General features: G+C 42.3%; 1 protein-coding gene across 7 annotated transcripts in view; it reads left to right on the forward strand.

Moving 5' to 3' along the window:
• The window catches only part of LOC133460030 (rap guanine nucleotide exchange factor 6-like), a 146,068-nt gene that overhangs the window by 76,147 nt on the left and 54,691 nt on the right, over positions 1-15,230 (forward strand). For all 7 annotated transcript variants that reach the window (XM_061740507.1, XM_061740509.1, XM_061740508.1 and 4 more), the window contains one exon: positions 12,413-12,544. In XM_061740507.1, coding sequence (XP_061596491.1) covers positions 12,413-12,544 — 132 coding nt within the window. The remainder of the gene's footprint in view (positions 1-12,412; positions 12,545-15,230) is intronic.

A 15,230-nucleotide genomic window follows, 5' to 3' on the forward strand; every position in this document is an offset into this window, starting at 1 on the left:
TAATGCTCCGTTATACAGTTGACATCCCTGAAGTCATCATGCTCACGAGAAAAAGAAATGGCACATTTTTCATTTACATTCTATTTTTTACTCCTCCTTTTACCTTTCTGCTACAAAATCACATATTTTAATTGAACATTTATGATACTTTAGTTCAGTGTTGCATCTATGAAAAATTTACACATGAATCTATAAATCAGGATATCGGCCTATGGAGAGACGTATCTGCCAAAGAATTTCAAAGCCACGATGCAGTAAGACAGAAAACAGAGCTGCTGAGTGTTTCAGTAGACACAGCGGCATAAAAGGGCTCATGTTGCGTCTTTTTTTATGGTGTAATTATTGGCTTTTAGCGACGATAGGCCAAATTGAGTGAAAAGCCCACTCAACATTACAAGGCTGAATGGCCTAAAAATGAAACCGCTCATGTGCACAACACACTCATTCAACACACTCATTCATTATCCGTACACACTTAGACCCTTGCATGTGCACTTCAACTTGGAGGTCCCTCACTCTTGGACACAGTTTAATAGTCTAAACACACAAAAACACACACGCACACCCCCAAATACTACCAAACTGTAGCAAACACTAATTATCAAGCACGTGCAGGCGTACACGTAAATGACTCACCCTCAGTTTATATGCAGACTCCTCCTACCAGCTCTGTCAGTCCCCACTCCCATCATGCATGCACACCCAACTGCTGATATTTCACCCACTCAGGGCCACTCGCTCGCATTATCTCACTACTATTGATCCACATCCCCTCATCTGGCCACACAACCAGAGAGCCTTTACTGGATAATTTTCAAGGGCATTTATAAATACAGGAGGGGGCTGTTGGTCGACTGCTCTTTGGCTGTTTGTGAATTTGTGAGGGAAGCAAAGAGGAGACTAGTGTGGAGGAAGCAGATGGTGCAGCAAAGATGTAGTGAACTGATTAAAATAATTTGCTTTTAAATGTGTTTTTTTTTTTGCTCCTTTTCCAATTCCATCCTATAATGACATGAAAGTGCTAATCGACTAACAAGAACAAGTTCTTTTTATTTGTTGAGTTGCACATTTCTGATTTCTTTTATTTCCTATGGGTTCAGTGGAAGTTAGGCGGTGAACATGAGGCTAAAGGTTCCGTCAATCTCAACTGTGTTCCTGAGCATCAGCAGGTTTCTCCTAACCGGAATGGAAATAATAGCCTTTTTTAACAATATGAGCAGCAGTTTATGTCTTACTGACTTACTGTTATCAGGAGTGTTGTTGAGCAGGATGATAAAAAAGCCATTGACCTCTGGAGTTTAGGATTAGTTACAAAAAAAAAAATAATAATTTCCTGTCCAGCCTGGCAGTGGAGCTAAATTTTTAGTTTGCTCCGTTTGGTCTGGCGTGAGTTGGTCAAACCAGGGGAACTAGATCCAACATAAACAATAACACTAAAGAGGGTGGAGATGCCCCTCATACTGGCCCCTGGGTCAACTTCTCGGGGTACCAGGGGCATTTCTGTGTGTGTGTGTTTATATGTGTGAGGAACTGTGGAGGGGGGCTGCAGGGCAGGAAGCATCTGTTAGAGGGTAGGCACGAGGTTATGTGTTGTATGTGTCTGTACTGTATGTATCTGCGCACATGTGTTTGCATCAGTGTCGGAGCCGAGTGTTTTCCCCTCCCCTCCTGTATCCGGCAGAGCTGGCCGTGGCCCACCTTCCTCTGGGGCTCCGACTGAGACGCCTTGTAGCTTCCTGTAACACACAATCTGCACAGAAGCTGTACAGACAGTACAAACGAAACAAAAGAAGATTTTGGCAAACGGACCAAACATTTGGAGGCAAGCGTTTCACCCCCGAGACCTTGTTTACAAACGGGTTTGGAGGTTCGGCGCTTGTACTACTCACCACTGAGTTATTATTCAGACGTAACAAACCGAACGCCGCCCAGAAGATGTGCACGTGAGACACTGGGGCTCCATCAGTGAAGGTAACAGAAGTGCGTGTCATCCTCTTAGCTAACGCAGATGAAACTATTTAAATCCAGCATCAGTCTTTATTTAGGAACAGAATGTAGAAGAAATGTGGAGTTGCAGGATGTAGAGGGGGTGGATGAAAAGAAATGATAAATGAAGAAGGAAGTTGACAGATGGGGAGGACGAGACTGAGGCTGATTTATTTCTTCTCTCCTTTTTTTTTTTTTTTTTTTTTGAAAGACAGGCAACGTCAGACAATCCAATAACTTCCAAGAATGGCCGTCACAAGGGGAATAATTAATTCTGACTGAATCTTGTTCGAATTGTTGGTCTTAACTGTTCTGATGAGTTAAAGCTCAGACACTCACGCTGCCTCTTCATGCACCCCGGTGCTGCTGCCAGTGGAGGAGGGCAGAAAAACAGTGACAAAAGGATTATTCCTCAGAAACACTTTTTGATCAGCAACCAATGCCTGCTTCCTGCCGTTAAACACACACACACACACACACACACACACACACACACACACACACACACACACACACACACACACACACACACACACACACACAAACACAAACGCAGTTACTCATGCCAGATGCTACCTGGAGGGAGTTTCTACTTAAACCTTGTTATGATTTTCTGTCCTCCAGTGAAGAATACCTGCAGGGGTGCCAGCGCCTGCCAGTCACTCCTCTCACTATGTAAACCACCAGAAAACTGAAGGAGCGTTAAACATTGCGGGGATGAATGAGAGCTCAGCCAATGTTGATCTCCAAACTGCTCGGTTTCATTTACGTGATGGGAAGCAGGCTGCAACTTTATCATCACTTCAAACCCAACTGTCTACTGGGATGTTGCCTTTTCTTTTTTCTGTTGTTTATGCCTTAACAAGTTGGCAGGAAGTTTGCACAAAAAAGCCAATTTTGCTTTTTGATTTTCAGCTCCAATTTCAGCTCCAATTTAATTACGAAGCCAAACACGAAGCAATTGACCTCAACGACACAAAGAAATATTGACTAGGAAAGCAGGGGGAGTTATTTACTTTGATTGTTCCCAGTCCTGTATATTCCTCTTTATTTCTAGTTGAAATGTTGTGGAATGATGTTTATCCTGCTTCGGAATACAATATTTAAACAGCAACACAATCACCTATGAGTAAATGATCATTGTGTTGAGGAATTTATATTCTGTGCAGGATTCATCTATAATGCCAACGAGGACAGAATCTTAACGTACATACAAGAATTAAAACCCTCCCTCCGTCTCTGCCCATCCCTGCTTGTCGTCCTGTTCCAGTGCTTTCTCTGGGTCTCTTTCCAACCTCAGACAACTGGGGCAGAAGTCACAGGCCTTTGGCACTGCTGATGCCATTCAGCATCCCGTCTGTCACAATACTGGCACAGCACAGCGTCGAAGCTGCCAGCTAACGGTTGTTGATCCACTGCAGAAAGCTGCCAGCCAGAGTCTGTCCAGGCCAGGAGCTTGCCAGCCAGTGATTGTTGAACCCTGTGTCTCACTTATCAATGTCTGCCAAAGCACAGGAGGACATTTCTTTTGGTCAAGTGAGATAAAGCTGAATTTCAGAGAATTTTTGAGGTAGTTTGTTGCTATGCAAAATACTCACCTCATTTTGAGAGGGAAAAAAATGATTTGATGTTGTCCCACTTAAGGCCTTTGTTCTTGGTGTGTCCTCACTTTTTCAAACCTTCCTCGCTGAAGTCTCTCAAAATATTCTGTAGGGGAACTTGGTTTGTGCATCATTACTGGCAGTTGTTTCATAATGTGCATTTCATAATCGTATCAACGGTACTGTAACATGATCACCACCTGAATATTTTGCTGTTTTGTTTTTGTCCTTTTAACCACTTTAAGGTCAGAGTGCTGGTTAAAGAGACATACAGTATACTAGATTTGATGTTCCTCTCAAGTGTGATTCAAATCTGGTCATTTAAGTGCACAAGTGCCCCCCCCGCCCACTTTCTGGAATCCCCCCAGAGCTACAGAGGGCATAATTAGCACTCATGTTGACAAGTTAATTGGTCTTCACACATTTATCAGTGGATACCCATGTAATAATAAAGAATATACATCTTATAGTGCGCTTCTTGTCTTGGGGTCTGAAGATGCTTCACACAGCTACACTGACCCATTTACACACATCCATAGCTTTTCTTTTTTCTTTTTTTTTAATTATACATGTAAAATTCTTATTGTAAAATGAACCTTCACATACCAGTGGTCACCAAAGGAACTTTGACCGTTGGACTGAAAGAGCTGGTAATTCAATCTTACGACTAGTGAACCAAACACTGTCTGGTGGACCCCAGAACCTCCCGACGTTGGAATAAACAGAAGCATCACCCTAATATGAGAGTCAGTTCTCCGAACAGCCTAAAAGTCTTCCCTGTGTTTGATCAAGCGCGGAGGGCGTCTATCCTCATGAGCTGACTTTTCTTTTCTCTTTTCTTAATGTGTGCTGCAGTGGAATCAACTTGAAGCAGTGGTCACACACCTCAGTTTGACTTTGTTAAAGATTTTCCTGCAAGTGAGAGCCAGGTTTTTGGGAGTTTGGTCCAGATGCAGTGGATTGGTTTCAGTGTACGAAGGTCAGGAAGGCGCGTGTGAACCACAGAGAGGAGAAGGGATGGGGGGGTTCAGCTCTTGTTTGTATATTTGCACAGACACACGTCTCCTATGCTTGACAGTATTTGAGTCCTCATCTCCTCGTGTGTTCCCCTGCTAACTCCAGCCCCCGCCCTCCTCCCTCTGTTACATGTCTGTCTTTGCAGTTGTCACCTCCAATTTCAGCTTCAATTCATTACATCTCCTCTTGCTCCAGCTGGTACACACACACACACACACACACACACACACACACCGACTGGTAGTCTGGACTGAGGTAGAAGTGGAATCTACAGAGAATATTGGAGACTTTTTAATCTTCCTCCTTTGCCTCACTCGGACCTCAACACTACGCTCACCATCTGTATTATTTTCTGCCTGTCTTTGCTACCTTGAGCTTACCTTTACTTTTTCTCTCACACACACACACACACACACACACACACACACACACACACACACACACACTAACACGATTCAGTCTGCATTTGCGCCTGTCGCCTGTTTACTTCCTCTCTTTAAGCCTACTCTCTCTTTGTCCAGGTGCCTCAATTTCCTCCCCTTGTCCATTTGTCTTCCTACATTGTATTTTAATCCAACCCCCAGTAAAGTTGCCAGTAACGGAGAGGATCGCTCTCAGGCGTTCAGCCTGTTTGATCAATTCGGTTTTCATATTGAAAAATCAGTACACATTGGTCTGCATAAAGGTGTTGTTCTTCGATGGGGATGTTATACAATTCTCTGTCCATAAAAGTGTGTGTGTGTGTAGATGTGTGTGCATGGAATATCATCTGCGTGTGTGTATTTCATGACATCGTCCACTGCTTACCACATTAAAGCCAACAGTGGCCTGGATTGATCAAAGCTTTCTCCAGCACCACAGGCTAAATCTAGAGCTGTGTGTGTGTGTGTGTGTGTGTGTGTGTGTGTGTGTGTGTGTGTGTGTGTGTGTGTGTGTGTGTGTGTGTGTGTGTGTGTGTGTGTGTGTGTGTGTGTGTGTGTGTGTGTGTGTGTGTGTGTGTGTGTGTGTGTGTGTGTGTGTGTGTCCCTTTTCAGACATCAGAGCCTGATTTCTCACCTAGCTAGTCTTTTGAGACTTCCTGCAATCCTTTTACTCATTTTTGAGAAGAAAGTAGCGACAGGGGAGCTGCAGGGTGGGGGCTGCAATACGGGAGGCAGACAGACGGAGACAGCAGACATAGTTAATTACCAAAAAGACGAGATGGGCCGAAACAAGATAATGCAAAGAAATGGAGCAGAGAAACCACGAAATGGGAGGAAATCAGATTCAGGCACCAAGTTAAGTGCTGTATGAAAGAGAGGCTAACTCATTTGTGTTTGGAGACAGCAGCAGCATTGTTCTCTTGTGCAGAGGAGCATTGCTGCCGTCTGTGATGTGGTTTCTGGTTGTGCCAACCTGCTGTGTGAAGTAAATCAACACAATGACAGCTGTTATGAGTGAAGACATGCAGTCGACAAGGCTCGGCCTTTTAATGTGTAAGAATGCACCAGAGCGGGGAAGCCCTGCGTGGAAATCACCCCACTTGAATCTGGGATGTTATTTGCACCTCTGACACATCCTTAATTAGAAATATGTTGCCAGTATTGACCCACAAAGGGATGTAAGTAATTGTTTCAAGATCCCCTTATGCAAACACCATTGTGAGTACTTACACATAATAAGAAGAGTCATGAACATGCTTGCTCACTGGCGTTGTCTCTGCACCCGCGATGCTTGTTTAACTTGGCTCTCTCGGTATGTGGAGGCGGTTTGTCACTGCTGACATCTACAGGCCAAACATGTTAGTATCAGGTACCCCAGCAATGACCTCATTATCTGTCACCATGCCTGGATTTACCGATCGCTGAGGTTATTGACGAGGAAGAGCCAGAACTTTCGGCAAAGCAAGGCAGCAGAAATGAGCTGGATATGTGACTTTGGTCAAACCTTCTGTCCATTTTATGAATCAACTCGACCCAATATAATTATGATGGTATCATATTAGATACTACTCCAGTTAAGTATACAGTTTATTTATTTAAGATTCTTCCAAAGATTGGATTTAAATCCTGCAACACTGCTGGAGGCAGCAGTTCACTTAATTGTGGTAAAGTGTCACACCCACACAGTGCTGCTCCTTTGTTGTTGTTGTTCTTTGTTTGCTCCCTTACACCCTTTTACTTTGCATACAAACAAAGCTTTACCATACAAAATCCTCAAGAAAAAACACCATAACGATATCTTTAATACTTCCACAACCGCGTAGTTGTCTTTCAAATATTCATCGAGCTTTGTTTGTCATTGTATGTTGTACCGGGTTTAATTATAACCGTCATCAGGATTCATCAACCAAATCATATTTTAATTACTTAGCTGTGCTGTTGTTCCTCTTTCCTACATATCTTTATGTATTTATTTTTCTGCTTCTTTGTCTCTGTCTGCCGTGCACGTCTTTGCGCATAGTTTTATCTCTGCTCCATCTTTGCCGCTATAACCTCTCATTAATCTCTTTGGTCTCTGTGTCAGTAGTTATGGCAGTATCTGACTTTGCAGAAGACTCCCCTTCTTCCTACTTATCAGCAGTTTTCAGTTATTTCCTGCTATTTCATTTTTAAATAGCCAGAAGCATGCAAATAAACCTCTGCAAAATACAAGGTCTAGTTTGAAGCAGTGCATTACTTTCAAGCTAAACGTAAATAAAGGCAGTGTTGTAGTATTGGAGAATCTGCATTTACTTCTTTCTGTGCATCGTTTGTGTATTAATGATTTGCCATCTTAAACTAGTCAAATCTAAATATCTTCAAGATCTCTAAAAGCCAAAACATCTCTGTACATGATGGCCTACAACGCAGCAAAGATTATCCCAGCCAATTAAATGTGTTTGGGGAAATGTCATCAGTGTAGCCAGTCTGGGCCGTAGAGCCCACTTTAGTACGGGGTAAATGGGTAGACAAAGCCTTCAGGCTCGCACATAATTGATCTCAATCTACAATAAAACTATCATTTATTGATGCTTTTTGTTTGTTTTTTTGTTACAAGAACTTGAGTTGGTTAAATTGAATTGAAATTGTGATGACTGAATTACCAGACACATATATGGGTAGATGTCAAGATGCTACTTGTGTAAAAACATAACTGAGCGTTGCAAAATTATGATCCGCTTGACTCGTGTTACGAGGAAATGTCCAACCCAGCTGTATTTTTCTGGGGCTAAAATGAATTGATAAGTGGACGTGTGGGCATAGAGTTTCCTCTTTCCTCAAAGATTCTTCTAATTCCAACATTCTTTGCTGTATCTTGCTTAAACTACATTATCACAGCCATATCATGATGGATGATTCTTCCAGTGGACGCTGCAGTGAAAGCTCAGGCCCCGTTTACACGTAGCCGGGTATTTACAAAAACGGAGGCGTTTTCATGCGTTTTGGCCGTTCGTTTACACGGAAACGGCGGTCAAAGTCACCAAAAACGATCATTTCTGAAAACTCCGGCCAAAGTGGAGATTTTCAAAAACTCCGTTTTCCCGTTTGCGTCTAAACGGAGGAAAACGGAGGAAAACGGAGATTTAAGCTTCAGAACGTCACATTATGCACCAGAAACTCACCAGCGTCATGTGTGCGACCTGTGTTTACAATTAGTTTGGCCACCGTCAATATTTTCTTGTATTTTACCTGTTTAATATTCTAAAGTCACACTTAAAAGTAACTCCCCCCCCCCCGTCCAGCCTCCTGCTCATTCAAGCCTGTGAGCGCGTCAGCCAGCAGCATGAAGCCTTATGGTTCCGCGTTAAATCGACGGCGTAGGGTACGCGGCGACGCGCAAGGTACGTGCGCGTCGCCGCGTACCCTACGCCGTAGGCTCTGCGTTAATGTAACGCGGAACCATAAATCAGCCTTAACTGGAAGTTACACACGTGTCATTTGTTGATGTTTTTCCAGGATTCTGATTGGCTTGCATGACGTTAAGAGCGTTTTCATGCGGGTCCGTGTAAACGAGGATTTTTTTGAAAACGTAGAGGGGAAAATATCCGTTTTTGTAAATACCCGGCTACGTGTAAACGTGGCCTCAGTGTTCCCATCAGTCTGTCCACTCCTTGACATGATAAAATCGTACAGCTGAAGGAACCTTACACATTTATATTTAATCTCCTGACTCTCATCCTTAATGCATGAGGAGAATGGGAGACCCCATCACCCCATCCCCCTCCCCCAGGTTAGGCCTGCTGGGAGAGGAGAAGAGGGGGATTAGAGTAGGATTAAGTCAGTGAAGTGAATGGCCACGAGACCTCCACTTCACTCGACTCCTCCCTTCCACCCGTCACTCCAAACTACTCCCACAAACATTAGGGTACCTTTCTTCTACCACTCTCTGCTCTGTCACTACATCTAAAGACACGCATCAGAACCGATCTGCAGCCCGTACAACAACAAAAGAGGGCGTCACAACTTGTGGCGTAGAGACTTTTTAATGGATCTTTTAAATGTATCGCTTTTTCCCTGAGCCTTATCATTTCAAACGTATCTGTATAACCATCAAAACTCAGAAAATCCAGTCTTAGTCAGGATATAAAGGAGGATAAACTTGTTCTTGTGTACTCTTAACAGCGTGACGCAGACATTGACACTTTATACATAAATGACACTTTATATACACTTTATATATAAATAATAACACGATTATTTATGATGTCAAGACTCTTTTCTTTTCTCTTTTCACTTTTTTATTTCTTTTGTAAAATTTGTAATTTTTTATCTTGTACTTTTGCATAATTCTTGTCTGTAGAAATTGTAAATAGGTCATAATTATTCTCACTACCTCAAACTGCTGCACCTTAAAATGTTTATAATTTTTGTACATAGAAATTCCACATTTGTCTATTGTTTATTTGTTTATTGTTTACCTTTAAGACCATAGAGAGCGAAACTACCGGAGTCAAATTCCTTGTTGGACAATGTTCGAACCTGGCCAATAAAGATGATTCTGATTCTGATTCTGATTTTTGTCAGGTATCTTAATCTAAGTGCCCCCTCAATTAGTTCTAGCCCAGTAAAAATTATTTATATTCTAAATAAAATGTGGTGTACTCGAGGACAGGTGTTGTTGCTATGTCTACGCCAGTATTGCTCAAATTAGCTTTTAGGAACTCTACATGTAGTTGTCATGTTGAAAGAAGATTTTTTTCACGACCCGTTTCGGTGAGAAAGTACCAATCCCGCTGGCCTGTAATTGAGAATACCTGTTGGAAGAAATTTGGCTTAAATAAACTGTCAGGCTGCCATCTTGCAGAACCTTTAAGTGTGTGAGGAGGGTTAACTCATGACCCCAGTTTTATACATTTTCTCCCACTAAAATCGTGCAGTATGTGTGGTTGCTGAAAGGTGGTGGCCCTCTGAAACGCAGAACCAACGCTATATTTGCCTCATGCTGCCCCAGTAAACTTACGGATGGATGTGCGATTTTTCTCTCTTTAACTCTGGTGTTGGATGTTGTTTTTGTCTTTCATTAACTTCTCCTGGACTCTGAATCAGGCCTGCAAGCTCTGACATCAGCTGCTGTTTCTGAGTCCTGCTCAGTGTACTACAGCTCATAACTGCACCATCACACTGAAATCAATATGTATTTAACTTTGATGAAATTAGCACTCCGTCTCTGTCCTCCCCGCCTGCTTTGTCTGCCTTTTCTCATTCACAGAGAAACACTGCAAAACTGTAATGAAGGGTGCTGGTTAAAAACCAGGCTGAGAGTGCAAAGCTCTGTATGTGTGTGATTGGATGAACTTAAATCAATATTACGAGCAGTGTTAAGATAACAAGTTGTCTCAGGCTCGATATGTATATCTATCACGCAGTATTAAACACTGCTATGCTTAATAGGAAATAGATTTCAGTTTAATACTCCTTCATTTAAGACCAACAAATCACTCACCGGCATGTGTTTGTGTACTTGTTACGATGGCACACTTTGAGATTAAATCCTTCTATTAAAAGAATATCTTTATTTTACTAGCTCTATTCAAGTGTCACCGTGAGACATTTTCATTTACTTCCGAGTGCACTTTGTTGTGTTTGTCATGATGACATCACAGATGAAGAACAAGCCGTAGAACTTGTTAAAGCCGAGCTCTCGTGACTGCGTGTGCTGTGGGTTTGAATGTAGGAGGACTTAAGTGCTAAACGGGTCGTACAGTACGACAGGCCTATTAGGAGAGAGTGCTGAGGGGGCTGCACCCCCAGACTCAACATGTTTAATATTGCATGTGAGCACCATGCTTCTTCACAGCCTCAAACAGCTCCCAAGCTTCATTTTGGTTTGGTACATACATGGTTACGTGTGCAGCGGTTGGTGAGGGTTTCTTGATGGTCTAACGTGGCCATGGAGGAGGTGTGCTGTAGGTTTTCCTGGTGCCGCAGGAGGACATCCTCCCTCACCCTGATCCTGCCCCATCTGGTAAGACTTGAGTTCATAGGCGGTCAGGCTTTCTTGTGGAGGAGAGAGGGTCGGTGTAGGGGGAAACCTAGCTACCACACTTTAAAAATATTACATCATATGTTTCTAACACCTGTATAAACATGTTAGTTTCATGTTGTCATCAATTTCACTTAACTGTGAAAGACATGGAATTTTTCACAATTCCTCTGAGTATATCATATAATTACTGCAGTTTAAGTGTGTCACATACGAGAAATGTGATGTAACGTGACGGATAAGGTTAAAAAAATTTTGATATAACAAGAAATGTTTACCAGCAGCCTAATAAACACTTTAACATATTTTAACAAGCAGAAAGCATATTTAAATTAACATCTAGGCATTTAGTATTATTATAGCTGTTATCCTTAATAGCAAATCTGTAAACTAGCCCTAATGTTTAAGCTCATGTTAAATATGTTATTGTGTGATAGCATCTTTAAATAGGGTAGGGTCACGTGGGGTTTTTCAGTGTTTGTAGCTGATTATTCAGGAAGCAGTGGAGCTGATGGTTAATATATGATTACGACATCATGTGATCCCCATTTGATAAGAAATACTAAAATATATTTTGGAAATGAGACATGAAACTGCTGAGCTCAAGTAGACAAACATTATCTTTGAAAGCTTTAACTTTAAGGCCAATATGCTTCTTTTTTTTTCTATGTTCTTGAAGCGGTTTCATTGTCCATCGTCAGTTCTCGTTGCCTGGTTGGGAGTTTCAGGCTTGTAAACTGTTTTAGTCAAATGTAAACAACCGATCCTCCGCCCGGTATTTGGTCACTCTAATTGTTTCAGATGGTTTCGTCTCAAGAATCAAGGTGCGAATGGTTCAGAAACCTGAGAAGGAGGTTCAAAGCTGCGTTATTGGTATTTGTGGTGGTATAACCTGAGCCCCTCTGCTCTGTGTAAAAACGACCCAGAATGACCAAAGACCTACACTGGCATATCCAACACTTTTGTGTCTGCAACATCTCCATTTGTTCAGGCTGCTTTCAGTGCTTATGGATTGATTTACGTACGTACTTACCTCACAGCTTTGTTCTCAGAGGGAACTCATCAGCTGGCCAACGCATTTGTTGTGACCCTAAAAGACATCTTTGTGCAACTTGTCTTATCATATTGAAGTGAATCCAATTAAACACATTTATTCAGAGAGTTTGTTGTGTTTATGGTTGTTGGATCTATTTGCTGCTTTATTTGCTTGGCATTTTCATTTGTGTGTGTTTGTGTACTTAACAAGCATGCTGATGTAGAACTGTCCGGGTGTACTCTGAATGTGAGAAAGTGTTTGCTTCTTTTGAACTCATATCCATTTCACTCTCTCTTTTTCCCCTTGTTCTCCATCTCTGTCTGAACAGCTTCCTGCTGACCTGAATAAGATGCACTTAACAGACCACGCCCACCACCAGGTGATGCACATGGCTCCCAGCCAATCAGGATGCAGCATCGCCAGTGATTCAGGGAGCAGCAGCTTGTCAGACATTTACCAGGTGAGTACATAGTTGCTTGTATAAATGACATAACAAATCATCTTCTTTTGGGGTGTTTTGATTGTCCTTCCTGACTAATTGAAAATATACTTTTATATTTTCTAATTTAAAATTCTTTAAAAAGAAAAAAAAAAGCTTCAGATGAATAAAAAAATGGCGTTTTCTCTCCCGTTACCACTAATTCATGAATTGTAATAAATTATGAAGCCTTTTTAATCCTTTTACAAAGCTACTTTCAACCACTGTGCATCATCTCCTCTGGAAAATGGACTTTAACTCCGAGCTGGTTCACCTCATCTTGATCGTCTTCAGCTCCTTCTGCTCACCTGTCAGTCGTCACTTAACCTTCCATGTTTCCTCATTATACTCCCTCTCTTCTGGCTAATTATTGCTTGTGCATCCTGGTGATTCGTCTCCCCTGTACGTCCTGCTGTGGACTGAAGGTCACATGTAGGAAATTAATCTAACCTTTCAAGCGCCATCTTTACCTGTGTTGCAGGTGTGTGACTTGTACAGTCAGTGTGGATGGGTTTGTGGTCATCAGATCTTTTATAGGCGTCATACCATGAAGGATAGCAGAAAAGATTAAGAGCATGACAAGCGATCACAAATTATCCTGGTTAGAATAATCTTAATGGCTTAACTTGGGCTTCCGTAAAGAATCTTTGTTGAGTGGACGTCTGTAATATTATTTAGAATATAATGGAAAATGTTATAAATAAGTCTTTTACAAGGACATATTGAAACAGATTTGAGGCACTCGAGGCATTTTACCATTTATCTTGTGTAAATCCTAATAAAAACAAACAAAAAATGTCCATCAGGCACAATAAGAGCTTTTATCTGCAGATTAAAGAGCATTACAGTGGTGTAATACCAAGGCTGGCTGCAGGAGCACAACGCTTTAGGTGGTGTTTACCTGACAGATGGACTTGTTTGCTGATTTATATTTTAGTGTGAATACTTGGCACCACTTCTTGTGTGGATATCAATTTAAAATAATACAGTTCTCTAAGTGGGCAACACAGTACCAGTAAATAAAGTCTATGAATGCCTGCAATCACTCTTATCAACAGCTCAATATAAGTGCAGCCGGCGTGAAAGATGACGATCCCGAACAATCAAGGGAGAACCCAATATAAAAAAAACAGAGTTTTTCTCTTTTTGTCCCTCCTTCAGGTTCATGTACATGACTTTGATGGAGCTGGCACAAGGCAGACATTTACAGTCCACTCGAGCACTGGAAGCCGGTGGCCCTGTGAACAAATGGGGTGTAAAAGTATTCACCTTAAAGTCCCTTAGCCTTTTGTGACTGCGCCTCTCCTTTTGCTTCAATGTTTGCGTCTTTCCACCGTTGCATCCAGAGCCCGTCCAGGAGCTCTTTACCTTTTACCCTCTTTCACTCTCTCCGCCTCACTCTTTATGTGACATTTCCGAGGAGTCGCCAGACGTGTGTTCTGGGATACAATGGTCCTCTCGAGTGTGGGATGTCTAAACAGCTGCAAAGCAGTAACGCTAAACGCTAAAGCTTTTCTTTACCCTTCACTCTTCCTTCCTTCCTTCCTTCCTTCTTTCCTCCCTTCCTCCCTTCATCCAGTATTCTGCAGATGTTTGTGAATACACGTATGAATGGCAGAAGAGGTTATTTTTGACACCAGCTTGTTAGCATTGCCGGCGTTTGCCAGGGGAAGTGGTGAGGTCGCCTCGCTAATGAGCAAGTTTATGAGGTGGTGTGATCTATGGGCACAACCGGCCACAAAACGAAGGAGGTTTGTTTCGGTGAGGAATGTTAGCAATTACAGCAACTTCTCTCCCTCTTTCACTGAGGTAGGAGGCAGGGGTGTGTGCTAGGAGCCACATCAAATGAAAAATCGACAAAGTAAAATATCACCTTCATTACCCAGCATTACAATATGTAGAGCATGATCTTGTTTTATTAGGTGCCAGTACGTACTATACGTTTTACTCTGAATTACAGTGTATTTTGAATAAACAAGCAGATGATTGAGGAAGAAAAATATCTGGTCAAAGCCCAATTTATAAAACGAAGAAATGCCATGCAGTCAGAGAAAAATCTGGATATCTCCGATATTTCAGCGTCCTTCTCTCCTCCCTCTGCAGTATCTGCCACAGGCGGTCCTCTATGCGCAGCTCGTCTGTGAGCGATCATAGATTGATGCGGCTCAGGTTAACTGAGGTCAGACATTTTAACACAGAGATCAGATCTTTTCATTCTCAGATTAGGTATTTATCACACGGATCTGATCTTATCAGCTTGTCACTGACTCGGCTCCGGTGTTTGTTTAGAGCTGTCTCAAAGAGCTGACCTTCCAGTCAGCCGTGGACCTCGGCTGTCAGGCGGCGCACTAGTTTTGTTGTGCTTCTCCCACACGCTCTGTCTCTTATTTGAATGCTTCGCAGCTCATTTTACTCTCTTTCCAACTTCTCAGCCTTAACTCACTTGTCATCCCTCTTTTGCCCTTTCAGCTCTTGGCTACTGTACATCCCAGACTTTTACTCAAACCAGCACTTTTCACTTCTCTGCTCCTCCACCACACCGCGGCAGTGGTTCTTGTCGATCTGATGGCCTTTATCTTGAAGAAATGTGCTCCTGGCTCAGAGGGGTTCAGAGACCGGGGGTATTGGATTGAAAGGGCAAATCCAGCATGTGAAATGGACTTGGCTC

This window comes from Cololabis saira, chromosome 14 (assembly GCF_033807715.1).
Source record: "Cololabis saira isolate AMF1-May2022 chromosome 14, fColSai1.1, whole genome shotgun sequence".
Lineage (NCBI taxonomy): Eukaryota > Metazoa > Chordata > Actinopteri > Beloniformes > Belonidae > Cololabis > Cololabis saira.